This window comes from Echiichthys vipera (genome assembly GCF_963691815.1).
Source record: "Echiichthys vipera genome assembly, chromosome: 3".
In the NCBI taxonomy this organism is placed as follows: Eukaryota; Metazoa; Chordata; class Actinopteri; order Perciformes; family Trachinidae; genus Echiichthys; species Echiichthys vipera.
Window position 1 is genome coordinate 11,071,529 of NC_139828.1, and position 20,742 is coordinate 11,092,270.

A 20,742-nucleotide genomic window follows, 5' to 3' on the forward strand; every position below is an offset into this window, starting at 1 on the left:
TCAGTTTTGTCTGTGTGTAGGCTGGACCCTTTGTGGGATGTTTTTTTTTCTTTTCTCTTTTTGTGCAATAACGTGATTGTAATGTTAATTTGAAACAGTTACTCAGCAAATGAGAATACATTGTCAGTCAGGGGGAACCAGAGGAAAGATCATATGCTCCTTTTTGAGTCATGCGTTGGCCTTGGACATCGTGGGTAAGTGATTACTGTACCAACTCAGAGCCAATACAAGATTGCTTCTGTTTCTCTCACTGCCAACAGTAATGGGGGCAACTGAAGACACATTTTAACTGGAGAGTCGATCACACGCCACACAAAGGAAACCTAAACCTAAGGAAACTTGTGTCAGTTGGAGAGATGGGACATCTGCCTTATGGATCAGTGGAACAGTCGGCCTCTGTAGGATACATATCTGTAATAAAACATTACAGTTGCTGAGGTACACACCAGGACAGTACTAACAACCAGGAGGTTTACCTTCAGAGAACCTGTAAATTTAACACACGGACAGGACTATAGCGGATTTTCAGAAGTAGAAAGAAAAGCATTTTTAAACTAACAGATGACACTTTATGAACACACAATAAGAGTAGCCATGATCTGCTACAGTAGATTTACCTTATTCCTAATCAATATCAAAACCCTGATATAGTTCAATCTCCTGTACCACACAACTCGATTGTTGTCCACAAACTAATACAGCCCATCATGTTGCACTGGGTTCTTTAATTATGACGATCAAATGTGCAATTACACTCACCTAAATAACACTGCAATTAAAATCTACCTGGTTTACATCATCATTAAACACTCAAACATCGATCAAGTGTTAGACCAGATATATCAGTCATATTCAATTGCCTCTTTCAATCTTCAATTTAAAGGGTTCAGCTGCTACATATTAGCAAGCTAACGTTAATTAAAAAGTAATTAAATCTGGCATGAAAAACTAATCTCTACATAAGGACTCATTTGTGAGGTACAGCTGCTTTTAATTAGTTCATTTCAGTTTATTTATTTATTTTTGCTTTATTCACAAAGAGCAAGAAGCCCATTTTAATTTAGTAATGCATTAATCTCCACTTCGTGAACACTTACGTTACAACTAGGAGAAGTAACAGCTGTGTAACTGACTCCTAATCATTTTAATCTAATATACGTGTGTCAGTTCATCAGAAAAGTTGCATGCTGCAATATTAACAATATTGCATAATGCCTATTTTAATAGTAAGAAGTGATAACTTTATGATGCCAAAATGCATAAAGCCCTGTCAGTGTTGCTGTGAGTCATCTGGATCAGTGCAAGTCTATTTTTAAAACAAAGTGCTCCAGTTACAGATGAGTAGGTCGATTTCCTTCATCGTTCCAGCCGTATCAATCTGCCCATCCGTCCACAAATACAGCCTTTATGCCATGAAAATCAATTCCACATTTGGATTCTGTGGTCGGAAACGTTCTTCAGAACTATCACAACTGTCTACTCTACCTTCGGATTATTCCCGCAGAGTTCCTCGACAGCGATGAGCCAAGTGGAGGGACGACAACTTTATCTGTGCGTGACTTAGATCTTCTGCCTAACCAGCCAGTAGAATCACAGATGACGGATTGAGATTTACAGCTGGCATCATCCACGATATGATTTCACACTTTGATACTCTATGTCACTTAATGTGTATGTGCTTGTCCTCTTGGTGATCGTTCTGAATGCCCTGCAAAACATTCATCACATGTAATTGGGGCTCTATTTTCCCCGCAGTGACACTCCTAACGGTTTTTCTCTGGGCCGCTCCAAGAGTGGAGTAAGAGCATTTGTTTGACATTTGTCCATAACATCTGGCCACAGGGGTATTCTGCAGTACAGCTTATTAACAATGCTACAAGCACACATGTGTTTCCCTTTACAGCGCTAAGCAAAGAAACACATCATCCCGCCTGCCACTATCCAGCCCCTACCACAACAATGAGCCCATTCTCTGTTATTTACCCAGTTACAGTCAGGGAAAGAATGGGCTTTTGACCATGAACATGATGAAATGTGGTCAAACCTGATCTATTGTTGGGGAAACGATTCTCAAAGACATCCCTCTACCCGACCCCCGGCCTCCCAACCCCTCAATTAAACCAACTAGATGGATTTGCGGATAATGTACATCAGAACAGGAGAGATTACATAAAGTGGTCTGTTCGTAAAAACCTGCAGACCTACTGTATTGACTTGAATGAAGTCATGCTGTAAGCTGAATTAGAAAAAGGTGCACAGTAGCTCTTCAGCAGGGCATGGTACTGCACTCATGATACGTAGGCAAAGCCACCCACGTGTCTGTATGCATGTGTGCGTTCTGACTGGGATTTGTCATGACTACTGCGAAATGAAATGTGATAGCTAATGTTTCTTTGTTTAAATCAAAGTATCAAATTAATTGACTTCAGGAGACGTCGACTTCATCCTTCTGTTCTTTACTTGATGTGAAAAAAAAGGAAATGACAAATATCATGTGACATAAGTCTGACAAATAAGTAACTACCTGACAAGGGTTAGGATTATGTTTTTATTTGTTCCACCCCTCCCTTTCAGAAGGTTCCTTACCTTTCTACGCACCTGTTGCTCTTTGGCCGAGTGGATCTTGACATGTTTGCGTAGGGAGCTAGGATCTGTGTAGCGCTTGGTACAGCCGGGGATCTGACATGCGTACGGTTTCTACATGCAGAGAGAAAATATTTCACATTGATTTAAGTATAAAACACATTTAAATCACTTTAAGGTAAATATAAACATATGAGAAAAAAAGTTATTCAAGAAGATATGACATAAATTGGGAAATTAGGGTGTGAGTAAGCAAAATGTACACACAGTAAGTTTGAAATCTGTTGCAGTAAAGACAAAGTTAAAGTCCTACCTTTCAGCTGAGAATAACAGAAGTAAGAAGAGGAAAAAAGCATGAAAAAGAAAAAAGAAAAGATCTGTTATAAACTATTTAAATACCAAATGATCTCCCTGTACGTTTATATGTAAATTCAGGACTTTAAACTGGTTTATGTTCTGTTTCACTTGTTGCATGTGAAATAATGCTCCTTTTCTTCTCTCAGTGTCGTGATGAACCCCCTCTCTCTCTGACAACATCAGTGTGACATGATTAATATAAATACTTGACAATGTATGTAAAACAGTCAGCTAACATGTGAGAAATAAAGTATGGTTAGTTGATTTTTGCACGCTTAAAAAATAGGACTGTTATTGGGAATGCTCTACATTTGATATTGTGGACCAGTAAAGAGCTGGTAATGTCACCCGACCTTCTGTCTGTCCTGCATGTCAGTGTGCACGCTGACATGCAGACTGGTTGTAAGGAGGGAGAGTAGAGTAACAGACATGACATCTGTAAAACAACTGTATACTTCCACAGAGTTTCCTCATCATTTCACAGTCTTCTCATTAACCAAGCAAATATAGCATGTTGCTAGCTGACAGGGATTTTTCCCCTCACAGCATTTTTTTTCATCCACAGAAATATAAGTTAGCTATTAAAGTGTAAGAGGATACACGCCTTTATTAGCTCTGCCTCCATACCTCAACGCTCTCTGTAAATAAGCCATTGTTATTGCAAGGCGCTTACGGTGCCACTCATCTCCGCCATGTTTGTTTTGCCAAGCAACGCACCCAATACAGCGCAGAACCTTGAGTTAAAAAAAAAAAAAATCAAGCACAACTTCTGTGTAGAATAAATACCATTAAAGCTTGAAAATGATTTTCCCTCAAAGTGTTTTTGGCAGGGCAGGCAGCCGGGCAGGCACAGTGAATGCCTTAGTGGGGTGTTAATGTGAAGCCATAAGCATCGGGGTCCCAGATTAGCTGTATCATTTGCCCTGCTGTGGAGAGAGTGGGCGGTGGAAGAAAATGCTTAACTGATAGAATAACATGCATTCAAAACTCTGCTTAAGTAAAGGTTCGGAGTGATTTACTATTACACGTACTAAAAGCATTGGTGGCTGGCCAACACAGGAAGGAACGCATAAGGAAAATATTCTGGAAATATATTTATTCTAAAAAATACTGTTAAAATTAATTTCTTTTTCATCAAAGTTTTGCAGAAAGTGGTGGATTTATGCGTTTTAGTGAGGTTTAAAAAAATCACAACAACTCTCTTTCTGCTCGCTCAGCATCAATGATTACTTATTTTGTCTGGCTTTTTCTGTTCCTGCTAATAGCTTGAATCCACCTCTCTGACCTGAGATAGAGTGACGGAAAAAAAGTGATCAAGTTCTTTTCATCATCACAAATCAAATCAGCTGTTGCCATATGACTTTGGAGTAACCTGTTAACAATTTTAGGGCTCTCAAAATTGTTTTTGGGGAACAAATTGAATTCCATAATGTCAGTAATCTCATAAATAGCTTTGACAATATTTCTATGATGATTAGTCTGGGTTGAAGAGTTCTTTAGAGAGCTTGGTCTGTCAATGAAATGTACATATGGGATCGAATTGAGGGTTTAAGGACAGAAGGTGACGCATGTTGCTTAGACTGTGAAGGCCTCTGAGACAAATTTGTGAACTTGTCGCGTTGCATCAATAAAAGTTAATGTAGAGCATATAACATTTATATTAACTTAATTTCAGATTCATATTAACACAGGCTGCACTAACTGTACATGCATCTTAGAAAGAGCATTGTTGAAAGACTTTTTCAAAGACCTATCAAACATAATATTCCTGATTTCCAGAGTTATGAGTGACTATTGCTGCCCTGGTTCACACATTAACTCAAACGTGTAGATTTTGACATGACAGACTTGCTAAGAGTAGAAATCACTTTAAAATCTGAAGGAGAAAACGGTAAAGTTCCCTGAAGTGTGAGAAAGAACAAATACGTCAATTGTACTTAAGTACATAATTTGAGCAAAACAAGTTATTTACTCCCTTGCTGTGTTGGCGTGCGGACGGTGATAAAGTTAGGTATTGGTGGGGTTACTAAGACATGACGAGTGGCAGTGATGGCTGACTCAACCTTTCCCTGCTTTTATACAGGTCAGAGAAACAGGCGAGGCTCTGTGTGAGCTCGCAGCCCCAATCCAAGTCTGTTATGGCTGCGACTCAGCCTAATGGAACTGATCATTTAATGATCTGTGGCGTGCCACTGCCAGCGTAGAGAGTGAGAATGCCACACTGCTCACTGACTGACAACATATTAAAGTGTAACACTGTCAGTGGAAATAGGCAGTGAGACTTGGACAGCAGTGCAGGTTTTAATGTTGGTGTAAAGGTGAAGGAGGGATACGCACACACGCACGCGCACACACACACACACACACACACACACACACACGCTTGGTAGTTATTCGACTACTAATATTTTAATTTAGCATATAATTTAATCCCTGAATGGATTTGGTAAAAACTAATTGCAGTTTGTATCCAACACATGTAAACATTTATAGTCCGTAATTTTATGCAGCCATGCCTTCTGCACCACAGCGACCACCCAGACTATTTTACCAGTTGGCCCGGGACAGGTGAAACATTAATCTACTCTGGTGAAACATTGGGAGGTGAGACAGAGCAGAGACTTAGTTTCTGACCGTGTCCAGGTGAGTGCGCTGATGCTTGGCGCGGTCGCTGGAGTTGCTGAAAGCTTTCTGGCAGCCGGGGTGCTGGCACAGGTACGGCTTCTCTCCTGTGTGGCTCCTCAGGTGGATCTTCAGGTTCTCCAGACGTGAAAACGCTTTGTTACAGCCCTCAAACTGTTCAAAAGGGAAGATTGCACACACATAAACACACAGGAATGCATGGACACACAGATGCACGCACAAAGACAACCACACTCAGGCAGGTATGCACAGGACCACACAAGGATGAAAACAAATGCCCACATGCACGCACACACACACACACACACACACACACACAAACAGAAGCACAGATACACAGATACAAAGCCCCCCCCCCCCCCCCCCCACACACACACACAGACACAAACACACACACACACAGAAAAACAAATCAATCATCGAAAAACTGGCATATTCTGGTACAATGTGGGCTCTGTGTACGTTTACGTCTGTGACTCAGAAAGAAGCTATCCCACTCATTCCCTCAGTCCCTTGATCACTCGCACAGCTGGAGGAGTTCACTCTACACCACATATTCACAAGCTATGGAAAAGTGAGAGATGCTTAAGAACCTGGGTGGTATAATCGCGAGCATTTTTTCCATGGCTCTTGAATTACGTGGCCAATCCAGGAACCTTTGATGAAAACCACGTCCACGTGAAAGACAGCGCCATGCGTGACAGTACACCTGCCTCAAGGCCGCCGCTGCGTCTAAATTGCACGGGAAACTGGAGTGTGCCGTACAGCGGCGGTTAATGGGCTGTAATGCATAGCATGAGATAAGTGTTCTGCAGTGTATAGGGCATTAGACTGACAAGTGACAGTGACTGTAAACAGGCTTATATCCGACCCAGCTTGGCCCATTTGATCCAAACCACTCAGCCAATGAACACCACAGATTTGTTAACAAGTGAATGATTCATGAGGCTTCTCGCATATCCACTCCTGCTCTTAAGCAGAAAACACGGCCGATTGGTTGATGAGGCGGCCCATGTCAAGACCCCCTACAGGGCCGGCTGTGTAAAGAGTCACAAAGTGTATGGGGAGCATAGCTCAATGTTATTATATGAGCAGCATCAATATACTGAGACTGTCACGGGGAACACTAGGAGCAGGTGAAGGGCACATGATAGCATCCTTCTTCTGTACAGACACTTGTTTGTCACCCTATAAGCACTTCAGATGCATGACTTGTGTGACTGGTGCACTAAAAAAGGGGCACAGGACAGGTAAACATAAAAGAGTTCATAGACAGAGGGTGGTGGTTAAGATGGAAAAGGAGGTCACTCTACGAAGAGTAATAGATTGTGTTATCTGGTTAAGAAAATTAAAAGTATAAGCTCTTTTTGGGCAAGATGTCCAAGGAAATGTGGTAGCAGAGGAACTAAACTCAGAAACTAAAAGTCCCTTTTAGGCATTACTGTTTGCATCTATCTTAATAATTAAGGATTACATAAATTAGGCCACTGACAATTAAAACAACGCTTTTAACATCTTGTCAAGAGCTTAAATATGAGGTTCAAAACACAGTGAAACCAGAAGCCAGAAAGATAATCAGTCAGATAAAAACAACTAGTCTGACTTTAAAGTCTTAAGTTTCCCCCTTAAATGTCAGATTATGTTTTCTAAAATAACAGCTTCCCCACTCTTCTCTTATTTCATCTAATTTTATCTGACACCAGTTTCTTGCAAAAGGCTGAGCCGACCTCAGTGCAAATGCAACTCTATTGACAAACTATTGCGTGGGTGCTGCGGCCTGTCCTGTCCATGTAGCCTGACCTTTACTGAAGCCTGCTGACAACAGGTCAGGTTACGGCTAAGGAGAGAGTGACACCATTCTTCTAATGGGCCTTCAGCTTCATCTAGGCTCAATGCTCATCCCTGGTCTCCTTCATTCACTCACACAGCACAGGCAGGGCCTTCTATTCACTGAGGCCCCATTTAATATAGGCGAAACCTAAGCCCGGCATGGTAGAGCCGTGTTGGGTGACCGGGCTGATCTGTGGGTGTGGGTGTACGAGCCTGCGCGGCTCAGTGAGAGTCTTAATCTGCCTGAATATGGCTACACAATGTATAGCTCCTGAAGTCTGTGAGTCCTTTGAGTCAATTAGTTCTGAAACAAAAGCATTATGCTTTTTTTTCCCCTCACCGTCAAATTTTTTTTTTTAACAAAAAGCTACAAACTAACATTTAAAACTGAGCTTGTTATGTTAATATTACTGAATACAAAACTGGTCGAGTTTATGTTATGCATCAAAACATAGGATGTGATCTTTTTAATGCCCTGGAGAGAGGACAAAGCTTGACATTTTGAGTATTGTACAATACCCAATACATTACATTGCCTTTGTTAACCAAACTTCTCAAAAGCATCAGTAAAAAAGCACAACTTTCTATCCATAATTAAAATAAGATTCAATACACAGCTCTGTGTACGAGACAAGATCTAATCAGCTATGTTTAGACCTGCGTACTGAGTAGCGTGCTGAAAGCTGAGAAGAGAAATGCATTAAAAAAGTTATCAGCACTCAACATGAGTGACTTCTTGATCAGACAGCAACACAAAAGTCACAATAAGGCACAAGACAGCACTGGAATCCAGCCTGAATAAAAACATGTCACCCTGGATTCATCAACACACGCAACATTTTGTCCAGGCTTTAGCATACGATCATGGAAAATGTCTTTAATTCACAGTGCTGTACAGCGGAAACATATTATTCTAAAGTCATGCCAATCAAATGTTTCGGATGGAAATGAGAGACGCAGCGAGGGTGGGAAAGTTTAATAAAAATCTCAGTGCCTAGGATCATCCACACTGCCCTACCAAACATGACAGACACGGTCCATGCTGACTGCTGAAATGCGGCGCCGGGCATTTGAGTTTGGAAAACAAACACGGCTATTATTGACGTGCCAAATGTGTGTATTTATGTATAAGGGAATAATCACTCTTTCATTGCTTTCTTTTCCGCAATACAAATTTGAGGCTAAATTATAGTAACGGGTCCGTGGAGGAAACCGTGTTAATCGTGTAGAGCGTATTATTACTCTGGAAGCCGGAGTAGCAGGGAGACGGCAGAGTATGAGGTTTTCCTTCCTGCTGGGAAAGCAATAGGCACTGCCACCCCGAGGCATGGACATTACCCAGGACCCTGCATGAAAAATTTAATGCTACAGTAAGATGTTTTAGTGTGGCCAATCTTATGGTTAAAAGGACTTCTTTCAGTGAGTTCATGGACTGTCAATAAACCACTTAGGTTTGGATATTTGGAGCATGCAGTGCTGTGTAGCTCAAGCATTATTCCTAAAGGAGAGTGTTTTAACAGTAGTTATGTGGGCAGTATGTGGTCTTATTTTGGTAATGGAAACTATACGTCCCAGGTTATGGCTTTGATTCCAACTACATTGACCAAAGTTAAAAATGCTGATAAATTCCTCTAAAAAATAATATCTGCATGTAAAAAAAAAGCATACATGTCAGCAGGTTCCCTATATCGTCCATGAGGAATTGCCTAAAATAAAGACTGTTTAGAAAGTTATTAACACATAGGTAAAAGTGTTATAAACATGGAGTTGTGGTGGCTGAGCTTTGGACACAGGATTGATTTTTCCTGTGATATTATCTATGAAAACAGTTTAGACAGCGCTAATAACATTAATTGCTTTAAACATGTTTAGTTTTCCTCTCTGAAATCTCCCTCTAAGGTAAACCGGCAGATCACCACACGAGTGGAGCGGCAGTGGCAGTGGCAGTGTGGAGGGATTTGAGCCCTGTTTGACACCGTCTCACTCTTGAGTAAGGGGGGTTCAGAAGCTCGGTAAACATTCGGGATGACAGCGGGGTCTTGACATGGCTGAAGGGGGCGAAAGTGGGTTGAAAGGGTGGACAGGCAGCTGATCACAACAGACAGATTATGGGCCCAGCATGCAGGCTAGTGGAGGTGCGGCGGTCCTGAGGCCTTCATGGGAAATGACTCCTGACTGGCAGGGAAAAGGCCAAACAGTGTCAGGGCTAAAAGGCAGCAGTGTACGGCTCTCCTCACATGCAGTGGCTCATTAGCAACCTGCAGGATCTGTGGATGATGGAAACAAGCCAGCCGTTATGGAGGGGTGTCGGGAGGAAATATGGCTTCTGACATGTAGGGCAGACCTCTGATTAAAAGCTTTAATGAATGGTATAGGAAGAGAAATGCAGCGACAAGAGAGATTCAGAGGTAAGTAAAGGTTATTTTCTTTAAAAGAAAAAGAAATTGACTACAGTGCTTGCAGCCATGGTCATCACCTACAGGAGTCATATTTTCCCCAAGAATAAGCACCAGGATTTCTTCCCCGACAGCCAAGCTTTTTCTGGGGTTGCTATAGAAGTAAGGGAATCTCCTTCAGTGCTAATATAGCTCTCTGGCCCTGGGCAGTAATTGTAGATCTGGCCACTGACTAATGATGGGGAGTTGAGATTCAACTGTTTGGCTGCTTACTAGCATGAAATTCACCATTACTCATGTTCAGAGGGCCCCCCATAAAAGAAAAGGGCTCGCAGAGCCTAAAAGCCTCTACCAATTCTCCCCTGTTATTAGTTTTACCTAATACATCCAGGCTCCTTTACTGCCAAGCCTGACAGACATGATGAAGGGCAAAGAATATAGGTGGCAAATGAAAACACTGCCAAATAAAACATGTTATAGAGTGCAAATGCTCAAAAGTAGCCTGTATAACTTTATAAGTATGAAAAAGGGGTTTTGAGGGAATGGGTTGGTTCATCACAAGGTGTCTTTCTCTGCCCTGACCAATGAGGAAAACCACCAACACTTCAGGATCTGTTCGGAGGGAGGCTGTGGAGCAGAGTGCCCTGGCTGCGGATGGGAGGAACATGTGCGTTTAATCTGCCTGCTTCCAAATGCCCTGTGGCAACCACAGCAAAGAGCAGAAAAACGTAAATGGATGAAATTATATCCATATGATTCAACGAGACAGCTAAGGAGAGGCAGGTTTCTCATGCGCTTCGTCAGGATACAAAATTAAACACAGCTTGGCTAAAACATTCGCATTACATAGTTTACACATATCATTTCCATTGCGACGCAGGACCCTTTTAGCAGCCAGCCTCATCTGTTGCGAATAGGGTTTTAATTTGAATCAAAGATAGCGGGGACTTTTTTTTTTTTAAATGTCTTTTTCTCAGAGCAGGAGATATATGAATTCACACACATTTGCTTCGTTTGTTGCATCTTTCCCCCCCTCCGCCTCCCGCACTTTGCCTAATTTTTAGGAAGCCTTGATTTATGAATGGTGAGATATGAGTACACAGCAAATGACTGAAAGCGAGGGAGTGTTGTCCAGATGTGAATGAACAAGCGAGCAGAACAAGAGCTCAGCCAATAAATTGGTGGGAGGAAGTAGTCATGTAAATGACTAAAGAAATTGTTCTTAACAGCCATTTTGCACTCATGCCTGAATAGTTTGGGGGCCAGATTAAAAACTATCTGGATGGCACTACAGGAAGCATTCGTATGATGACTAAATGAGGGTGCTCACATAATGAGCCTGCCCAGCTGTTCTGTTCCCCTCTCAAACTGTTTGCTGGAGATTGAGGAGGAAGTGCAGTGATGGATCTGAAGCCCTGCTCCCGCGGTGGAGGCCTGGCACAGTGTGAGCCTGGCTGCACAACAACATGGCGAGGCTTCATGGAAGCACTTAACCTGCTGTGATTCAGAGGCCTTCATTCAAATATCTACCAGTTCTGCAGCCCTGCATCAGATTAGAGAGCTAAGATGTGATTTCCTCTTAAACCGGGTAGCCTGTGGTTTACCGGTTCACCAGGTTGAGGGAAAAAGGAAAACAGGGTCACATTCTCAAAGAGTTGAAGCAGACTGACAGGGAAAAGGATATGTCTTGTGTGTTATCATGAAACGTAAGCAGAGAACCAAACTGGCTTCCAGCTCGATTCCTCTGTTGCCTCAACATATTACATTTTCCTTCTGGTCAAAGGCTCAGGTTGAATTTATTTTCACACTGACATACTTTACACTTTACTGTATGAACAGGGGTCAGCTGTACAGCTCCCTTTGACTTCTAACAAACATTGGATCACGTTTCTAATCACATCCATATAAATGCTCCTCAGCAAGAGAGGAGACAGTGTTTGGGTGAAGCAAAACAGAACCACAACAGCAGATTGCACAATCGATGCTTTTAAGCCTTTTTCAGACATGGAATCTGTCACACTACCGGCTTCATCCATCTGACAACTATCAAAATATTTTGTTGGCATTTGCACATACTGTGGGTCTCCATAATGGCTCTATTCAAACATGACAGGACTGTAATGCTTACAAGAGATTTGGCCACTGGTACACGACAGGAGAGCAACAGTCTCTTTATTTTTACTCGCTTCCCTGAGCAAAATTTACAAATAAATTTCATGATTAATAAGGTTATTTAGAAGTCTGCTGCCTGGTTTATAAAGTCCTTTGGCACCAAGAAGAAACAAGTTAGACATGACTCAATGACTTAATTCCTACTTGTTCACAGATTTGTAAATAAAACATTTTGGAGAACGTGAAAAAAATCAAATATTTTATTCAAATGACTGTATTTCGTCAAGCAGAGGAAATGACTATTAAATGATGGATTTTGTGTTTCTTTTCTTTTGATTGAACCTTGTGCTTTTGCAGCCTTTTTTGTTAATGTGACAATTAAATTTCGACTTGTGTTGGAAATGTTATGCAAATGTTTCTGGGTCTGACATGATATTGCGATCATGAGTTTTACGGAATACTTTTCTTTTCAGAGCCATCTAATTTACAGTTTACAGCATTTAATATTACTTTGCAAAACAGAAGTACTTACTAGAGTTATTGTACAGTAAGGGTTTAATATCGGCTCAATAACCACTGGATATGAGTGGGATTTGGGGGTGAGGAGACACATGATCCTGTGACCTCCTATTCAGTGAAAGGCTTCGAAGAGAGCCATCCCACTTTGCCTTGTGACAGTGTTCATTCTCACAAACCAATCCAAGCCATTTATAATGGCTAATTAGAGTGCAATACAAAGCTTCCAGTGCCTGGGCCATTAGTAACCATCAAGGCATTAATTATAAACCCATTCAGGAAATCCGAACCCACCATGAAAAAGACAAACTGGGGGTTACGCAATGAAAATCCTAAACATGATCTGTGTTCCGAGCCGGCGCCTGGACTGATGTTACTGGCAGTCAATGCAGGATCCTGTTTGACGGGCCCATGAGCTACGGCGTCCTCTGACACCCGGGCTTCAATCTGTCCAGCACCTTTCACTCGCACCTGCCTCTATTCTCACACTCGCTTTCTCTCTGTGTCTCTCTCTTCTCTCTTTTACCCCCTTTTGCCAATAAGCTCCTCTTGCTCCAGTCCCATAGTGTGGTGTTATATCCCTCAACATGCTCCGTGACTCCATTTCATATCGGTGCTATTGGGGGATGATAGACACCAATTCAGCAACAGCCAGCAATGACAATAACGTTATATTTAATTTATCTCTTTATTGCTCTTTTGTTAGGCCATTAGAAAAATACTTTACAGTCCAAAGTAATGATGGGGCTGTGCTCCGATGTGATCTTTTTATTAGATTATCACTAGAATCAATCATTTATCAATCTGCCTAGCATTATAACTTTTGTTTTCAGTCACAAGAAAGGAAAGAGCTCTTTACTTTAACCTGCATTGTCTACTTCTACTGTAATGTTCTAAATGTACCCGAGCTAAAATTGTCCAAACACAAGAAAATGTTTCACATTACTCACAAAACATGCGATGTGATTGCATTTCACTTTGGTCTACTGAGGCTGGAGAAATTGGCATCTTTGGACACAGCAGCTCCTGACATTAAGCTTTCTAGCTGCTAACTTTTTTAAAGGTCTGCTAAATAGCTTTAGATGTATACGTACTGTACTGTTACTGTGAATATAACTGGTTTTCTCAAGCTGTGATTCCAAAACGGGAGGAGTTGGGGATGAGACGCTTGAAGCTCTCTGTCAGTGTCAGTGTGTGTTTCCCACATGCAGTGAAAGTCCCGTTTGAGAGAGAGGTGCGTGTGTCAGCAGGGCTTGCAGCAGCAAATGTCAGCAATGTCAATAGATAGAGAATATATGATGAAGTATATTCTCAGAGTGTAATGACATTGAATTGAATGTAAACCAATGGTAATGTGGATGACAGGATGGGGCAGAACACTTACAGGCTTTATATCGATGTTGAGCATCTTGACAAGTAATACATCTGTATGTATTACTTATGCCTTTTTATACTCCTTGAGGTTGAATGTTTCATGTGTTTCATACATTTGTTTTATAATAATGTTTATGTAAGTGAAGAAAAGAGAAGCCATTTATACATTATTTTATATGATGCTAGAATTTAGTGAGGGTGAGATAAATGTCTCTTGCGTAATTTGACCTTTATTTGATAGCTGTAAATATTATGTTATTTTCATATTTTTATTCTGTTATTTTATATTTCATATTTAATGGGCTACTAGGTTACAGTATCCAGGGTAACAATGTAGCTATAAAGCCCATCACTGGGAGATCGAGTCAGACAATCTTTCCTTTGTGATTTTATTTTGTGCTGGATGGTTTTATTTAGACCGGGCTTGTGTCCTCCAGATCTCAAAGTGCTTGTTAGCAATAAATAAATCCTCATGGTTGAATCGACATCAGAGCCGTCTGTGTGTGTCTTCAGTTGGACACAGTTTTACTTTCAGTTAAATGCAAACAGGGACAATTTAACATTCCCCCGTTTGTGATTTCAGATGATAAGTTGGATGTATTTTCCAATCTGGCCTAACAGGCTTTAAATTCTTGCGTGACATTATGAACACCACGGTTGAAACCCCAGTGTCCCTGTATCTTAGAGACTTGTTAGGTAAAGAAATAAAAGCCCTTCTCCCTTTTTGGCAAACCATTCGTTGTCCACACAAGGCAAGAGTTGACACAGCTGTCTAAAGACCTACTGAAGCATACACTGGGCGACTCTATAACTCTGACGTGACAACAAATAAACACTGCAGAAGCCCAGTGAGTTGCCAAGCCAAATACCTTGATGCCAGAAGCACTATAGTATTCAGACAGAAAACATGCCAGCAAAATTAAACAATAGGTCAACATGGCATTGTGATCAACACCAGCATAAGGACTCAAGCAGGGCGTAGGGGAACAGAGTGTGTTTATGCAACCCTCTGGAGGGGGACCAGACCACAAAGCCTTTTGGGTAAAAAAAAAAAAGCAGCTGCCCAAGAAATGTGGTGCAACGGTGCCCCTAGATTTGTTCACTCCTCAGCGTGCCAAGGTTGTGTTCTTTTCTGCTCTCTGTGGGTTTCAGGGTCTAGTTTCCAGTTATGTGGATATGGCTGGTTGCAATATATCAGACTGCGCTGGATATTCAGTGTGTCGTGTCAAATCACGCCACAGGCCATCTCAACGAGCACATCACCATTCATTCACATTTCAATAAATCAATTCACCACATTTCAGTGTATGGAATTCAATAATTCAGTCCACACTGACACGCCTGTGCCCACTGCCCAATAGGAAAACACATTTATTAGAGTACAAACCCTTACAATTACAATGGACTCAAGCTATGCGCCCATGGCAAAAGGTCCCACTATTCACTGGTATTCTTCAGTAAACGTTTTCATATTTGCAGAATATTTCCTTCAAATCAGACATATGTTTATGTTAGCTGTAACATGATTCCCAGCCCTGTACTCACATACAAATTTGCCAGTTACAGTGCGGGCACATTACAATAAACCATTTTCTCCACATACAATATGCATTTCCTGGCTTCACTTTAAATCATGCATGACCCGATCTAAATTTCTTGGCTTTATTCTTTCCAGAATAGAATTGTTACAATGGGGATGTTGTGTTTGTTTTGCCCCTGACGAGGATGCATCGCAATTTAAAATGACAGCAGCTACGTGACCCAGTATATAAGATCGCTGTTATGAGAAAGTGGAAGAACAGAGGAAAAACAAAAGGATATGCTCTGACTTAAAGGCTCCTTACTTCTACTGTAATTCTTCCCGAATAACTGAACCAATCTGCTTCTAAACCCTGTATAAACCTTTTTACATCGATGTTAAACCATTTCCAAAGCTGAACCGACCGAATGTGAAACAGATGTTTTTAGAAGTGAACAGAAAGCGAGAGGGCTTCTTTCTGGAGACAGTTAGAGATCATTGGGGTGTGTAAAGCTCTACGGGGGAGAGGTAAATCCCAACTTATACATCAGAGTCTTTGTAGTGCTACTGCCGGTTCTTCTGGGTCACACAATCATAAAATAGGGAAATAAGAAATTGGATCATTGTGTATATTGTCTTTATAATGTCCCACTGCAAAGTAATGTTGGTCCTGTTTCTCTCAAAACCAAAGGACTGCTCTTTAGCCCCCTAAAACGCTGTCCTTACCCATTTGCTTCTTTTCTGCTGCCATAGCATTATCGAGCCAGTTCTCCTGTATGTCATCTCTTTTTCTTTTTTTTAAAAAATATTCTTACAGTCGCGAATAAGAATAAACTTAGCTAGTAAACTCACTGGTATTCCTACCCCCCAAGGTGTATCACCTAATTCCTGATCCGTTAAAGCACTCACAAATCACAAATGATCCAAATCATCCATCCATAAGAGCTCTAAATAACTAACTCTCTCAACTGTTACTAGAAATCCAATCTGTGGTGTGCTAATCCACTTTGTCTCTTTAATGTTCATATAATTCTGTATGTCTTACTTGTTCGTCCTGTGTATTCACCATCCATCCATCTTTCCATACATCCCCTAAATTTTCTATTTGGATCTCTCTTCACTCTCGTGGGCGTTTGAAAACCCAACAAAGGTCTTGACAGTGAAAACACACACACACGCACTCACTCACGTCTCAGCTTGGAAAGCTTGGTCAACTTGTAAAAAACACTTGAGTTGTGTGTGCTAATGCTTCAAAAATGCCCTCAAGTCTACATTCAGTGCATACCAAATCACTTGTCATGCATAATGCCTTGTGATGAATTCTTGGCAAAAATGTTTTTTTGGGATGACATCAGTGGAGCTGAATTGCCTGTCTGGCTCCGTTTCTTGCAGCCTTCACTTCTTTTCTCAAACATTCAAATTAAACCCGGCACACTAACCACAGAACACCGCGGTGCATAATTTAAACTTGACACTCTAAACGTAAACACGTCTTTCGCTACATAATTTATCCATACTTCTCTTAGTGTTTATTTTGCACGGTAGCAAGTCATATATATTAGCTGCAGGTCTAGCCTAGTCTGGTGTGGTGCAGTGTGGGTCTGGCAGAGTGGAAGGATACTGCAGTCTTGGGTTGTGGTGTGGCCCTGAGGCAGAAGTGGTCCCGGTGTGTATAAATGCCCTTTTTGTTTGCTTGTTATGTGGGCGATGTGAAGGCGGTCGGGGGTAGGTGTTGCTATGGACTCGGCTCTATTCAGTGCCCTCTGCCACACTGACAAGTCAGCGAAAAACAAAAACAAACAACTGGATGATTTAAGAGATTTGCCTCTGTTCAACACACAAACAGCACACACACCACCAACTGACCAGCTCGGCGGGTATGTTTGCAGAGTGGCTGCTGTGGCACAAATTGTGCCCGGGCACAAAACGAGGCCAGTGTGTGAATGCGAGGAGTGGGAGAGGATGGCAGCCTCAGAGGAGAAAGGACCTGCTATGTCTTTGCCCCGTAAAACGCCACAAATATACTTTGGCTATAATTATCTGTTTGACTGCTGCAAAGAAAAATTAAGCACGCCTTTACAATGCACATTAACCATGACGGTAAACAGTGAAAAATCACTGCTATTGAGCATTAACGACAAGGGAAAACTTTAAGAGTCCAAAAACGGCCCCATGACCTAAGAAGGAGATGCCACAGCTCTTCTCCATCCATCGTTCCTCTCTGTGTTACATAAAACGGGTCTGAATCCCTGCAACAGCCCCCTGAACATGACGGAGACCCTAAACACCCACCCCAGCTTCTTCTATCCGATGTATTAGTAAACTGATCTGGCTCAGTAGAGAGGTTAAACTGATTAAGGGTTTGGATGGGACACAATTATGACACAATCTCTGTGCAGCGGATAACCAGCCCCAGCCCTGGGTCTTCAGGTTTCCGATACCAGAGCGTGATTAAATGTTGAGGAAATGGGGAAACTCAAAATATTGCATTCCAGACAAATGCAATTAGAGCGTATCACATGTAGTAAATCCAGCATGCTTTGATACCTGGTTATGAGGTTGAGGGCAAGGTAGCTGTAGACCTTTTATAGCTGGAGTTCACAGCAGTGTGCTGTATTTCCAAGGAATAATCCACTGCTTAATAGTGTATGCTGTATTTCTAAAAGCAACAATCACCGAGCCCATTCGCTGAAAAAGTTTCTCCTGCATCCTCACATGGGTACCAACAACACATGTGCATTATGTCAGGCACTGTTTGTTATATGGTGGCTTGATACCGTCCTAATTTACCAGACTAAAAGTTTACATGCTAACATTTTGTTGTTGCTGCCTGGGATCTGTGATTGTAATCCAGTTGCAGAACCTCTGCACCAGCAGCAGTTTTAGACATACTAAATTGTGACACTTTTTGGCACAAGTTTGCATGCCTTGAGCAATAAGTAACCATGTTATTACTTTGTCACTTGTCCAATGAAAATGTACTAAAAGCCTGTAGACATGTTAACGTGCACCACAGGGTCTGAAACGCCTGGTTTATTAGAAACCAAACTTGTGACAGTGATGTGTTTTTTGTGTTTAATTGTCATTATCATGCTCGGTGTCAGAGTTGCTCCTGCCTAACATTATATTGTCATGGTACCTGATGATTGCTCTCATGTTATTGCAGATAGTGTGTGTCATAAGATCTGTCTCTCCTGTCTCTATGTAGTTCCGGTTGTTTGTATCGGCTTTTTTTCATATATTATATTTCATGCTTATTTATAGTAAGGCTTTATATCGATTGTGTTTTCAGTGCTTTAGTTCTTTAAATCTGTGCCCAAGGACTAAAGATGAAAATTAGCCTTTCCGGCTAACAACTCATATTTTCAGAAATGTTATAAATATGCACTGTCCCTGTCAAATAAAGCACTAGATTAAAACTAAACTAAGAGAGAGCAACTGAGACTTTAACATTTAAAATCTTAAAATCCTCAAAATAAGTAAGCTAGAACAAAACTAGAACATTTTTGCACCGCGCTAACATTCAGTCTAAATAGATATATTAATTATTATTTTCATTTTTGTTCCTGTCAAAGCCCTATATTTTACTTATTCATTTTTCTTTTTAACCTTCAGACCAAAATTTTGGTTGTGAAGAAAGAAAAAAGGTAATTGTTTTTATGACATGAAAATAATTTTACCAGGATATACTGTTTAAAATTATGTCACTTAATCGTAATAATATTTTGATTAGATTGGCATGATTTAACTTTAATGTAACTATAATCCAAACACCCCCACAGGTTTAATATTTACATCAAAATAATATTTTATAGACAATAAATAGCTAAAACATAAAACACAGGTTTTTCAAGCGTCACGGAATAATTCTCCCAAAACTTCATACGTAATGCCAATGAAAAACAAATGAATAGTTACTTGAAACTGCACGTTGCAGTGTCTGCAGTAGGAGCAGTAGGTGTTGAGTGTATCAAAGAAATTCAGATTTAAATGATAGATAGTGGGAGGGGGAGAAAGAGGGAGGGGGGTGTTGGAGAGTACTGGACTACATTACTGCAAAAGATTGACTGGAAACCTTTTTTCGGCCTGACAAGAAGTTGGCCTGGCCCACTCAACAAGGAAAACAAGCAAGATCCATCTATCCAGGGCTTTCATTCGCATGCCAAAACATCAGTCGCAGAGCCCCTCCGCCAGTAGTTTCATCATACCAATATCACATATGGACAGTGTTGTGTTACTATTAGCATGACGACCGGATTGCCAAGCGGCACAGCAGATCTGACAGGAAGACAGGGGATAAACCACAAGATGGGGTTATGGGTTTGTAGAGAGAAATTAAGACTATCTAGCTACCTGATGAACTCATTTGCCTGGGGAATGACTGACAAAGTAAATTCTGGACATGATTTAATGGGTAGCAGAGGCACGGCCCCTTTTGATAAAGTGCTATAAGTTGATCTTCGCCAGGTCTTTATTTGGACCTGATTAGGTCTTTGCATTTGTGCCAAGTTAACCGACTTTAGAAGCTCTGTTTCCTTGCATGCAGTTACTCCTGACATGCTGAATCAATGCCCTCTCTCGCCTATTGACCCTGATTACTTTCAATGAGCCATATACAGTACAGACCTCTCCCCTCACCGTACACTAGAGTGAATCTGTCTTTGTGTGTGTGTGTGTGTGTGTGTGTGTGTGTGTGTGTGTATGTAGCCCGAGGATCCAGTTGGCCTTGCTGATCCACAATATTTTGTGTTGGTAATTTAGTTTCCATGCATTCCAGAGTTCCTCGGGTTAGTTTGACTGTCTGCATGTTGTTGCTGTTGGGTGCAAAACATATCGTGGCTGCAAATCTGGAGATTTTATGTTTTAAATCAACTGAGGAATGATGAGCTACTTTAAAGAATGAGAAAAATCTTTTAACATTTTGTTTTGTTAGTTCCTGAGAAGCCAACATTTTGCATTTACAACAGTTATGTGTGTGCATATCTTGGCCTCTTTAAGTAGGCTATGTAGGATCTCTTCAGGACCTTCTATAGCGGCCCGAGCTCAGTATATCTTCACTACAGGTTGTTTTGGGCCTTGGCGGTTCAGAAGCTGGACTCCGAGTTTCTGGCCTCTAAGTCGTCCAGACAGGCCAGAGTGTCAGATGCTCATACGGGTACAAACACATTAATATCAACGTCACTCGCCACCCGCACCTAGTGCCCAGACGGCTCCAGTTTCAGGCAGCATTGAGAGGAAAAGTCGGGTCATGTGCTGAACCTCAGTTTTAATTAGCTAATGGCACTCCCCGTTTCATCTCCTGGTCTGAGCTGATTGCTCACAAAAGACTCCATTTACCCCTGAAAACACACGCCATCTTGGCACCGTCCTGCGCTCTATGTCTGCCGCTGAGGGATTTTGCCACTCTCCTCC

General features: G+C 41.4%; 1 protein-coding gene across 1 annotated transcript in view; it reads right to left on the minus strand.

Annotated features, from left to right (window-relative positions):
* Positions 1-20,742, minus strand: part of glis1b (GLIS family zinc finger 1b) — a 71,311-nt gene that overhangs the window by 15,132 nt on the left and 35,437 nt on the right. The window contains exons 5-6 of the mRNA XM_083940528.1: positions 5,575-5,736; positions 2,587-2,697 (exon numbers count right to left, since the gene is read on the minus strand). Of these exons, the coding sequence (XP_083796654.1) occupies positions 2,587-2,697; positions 5,575-5,736 (273 nt within the window). The remainder of the gene's footprint in view (positions 1-2,586; positions 2,698-5,574; positions 5,737-20,742) is intronic.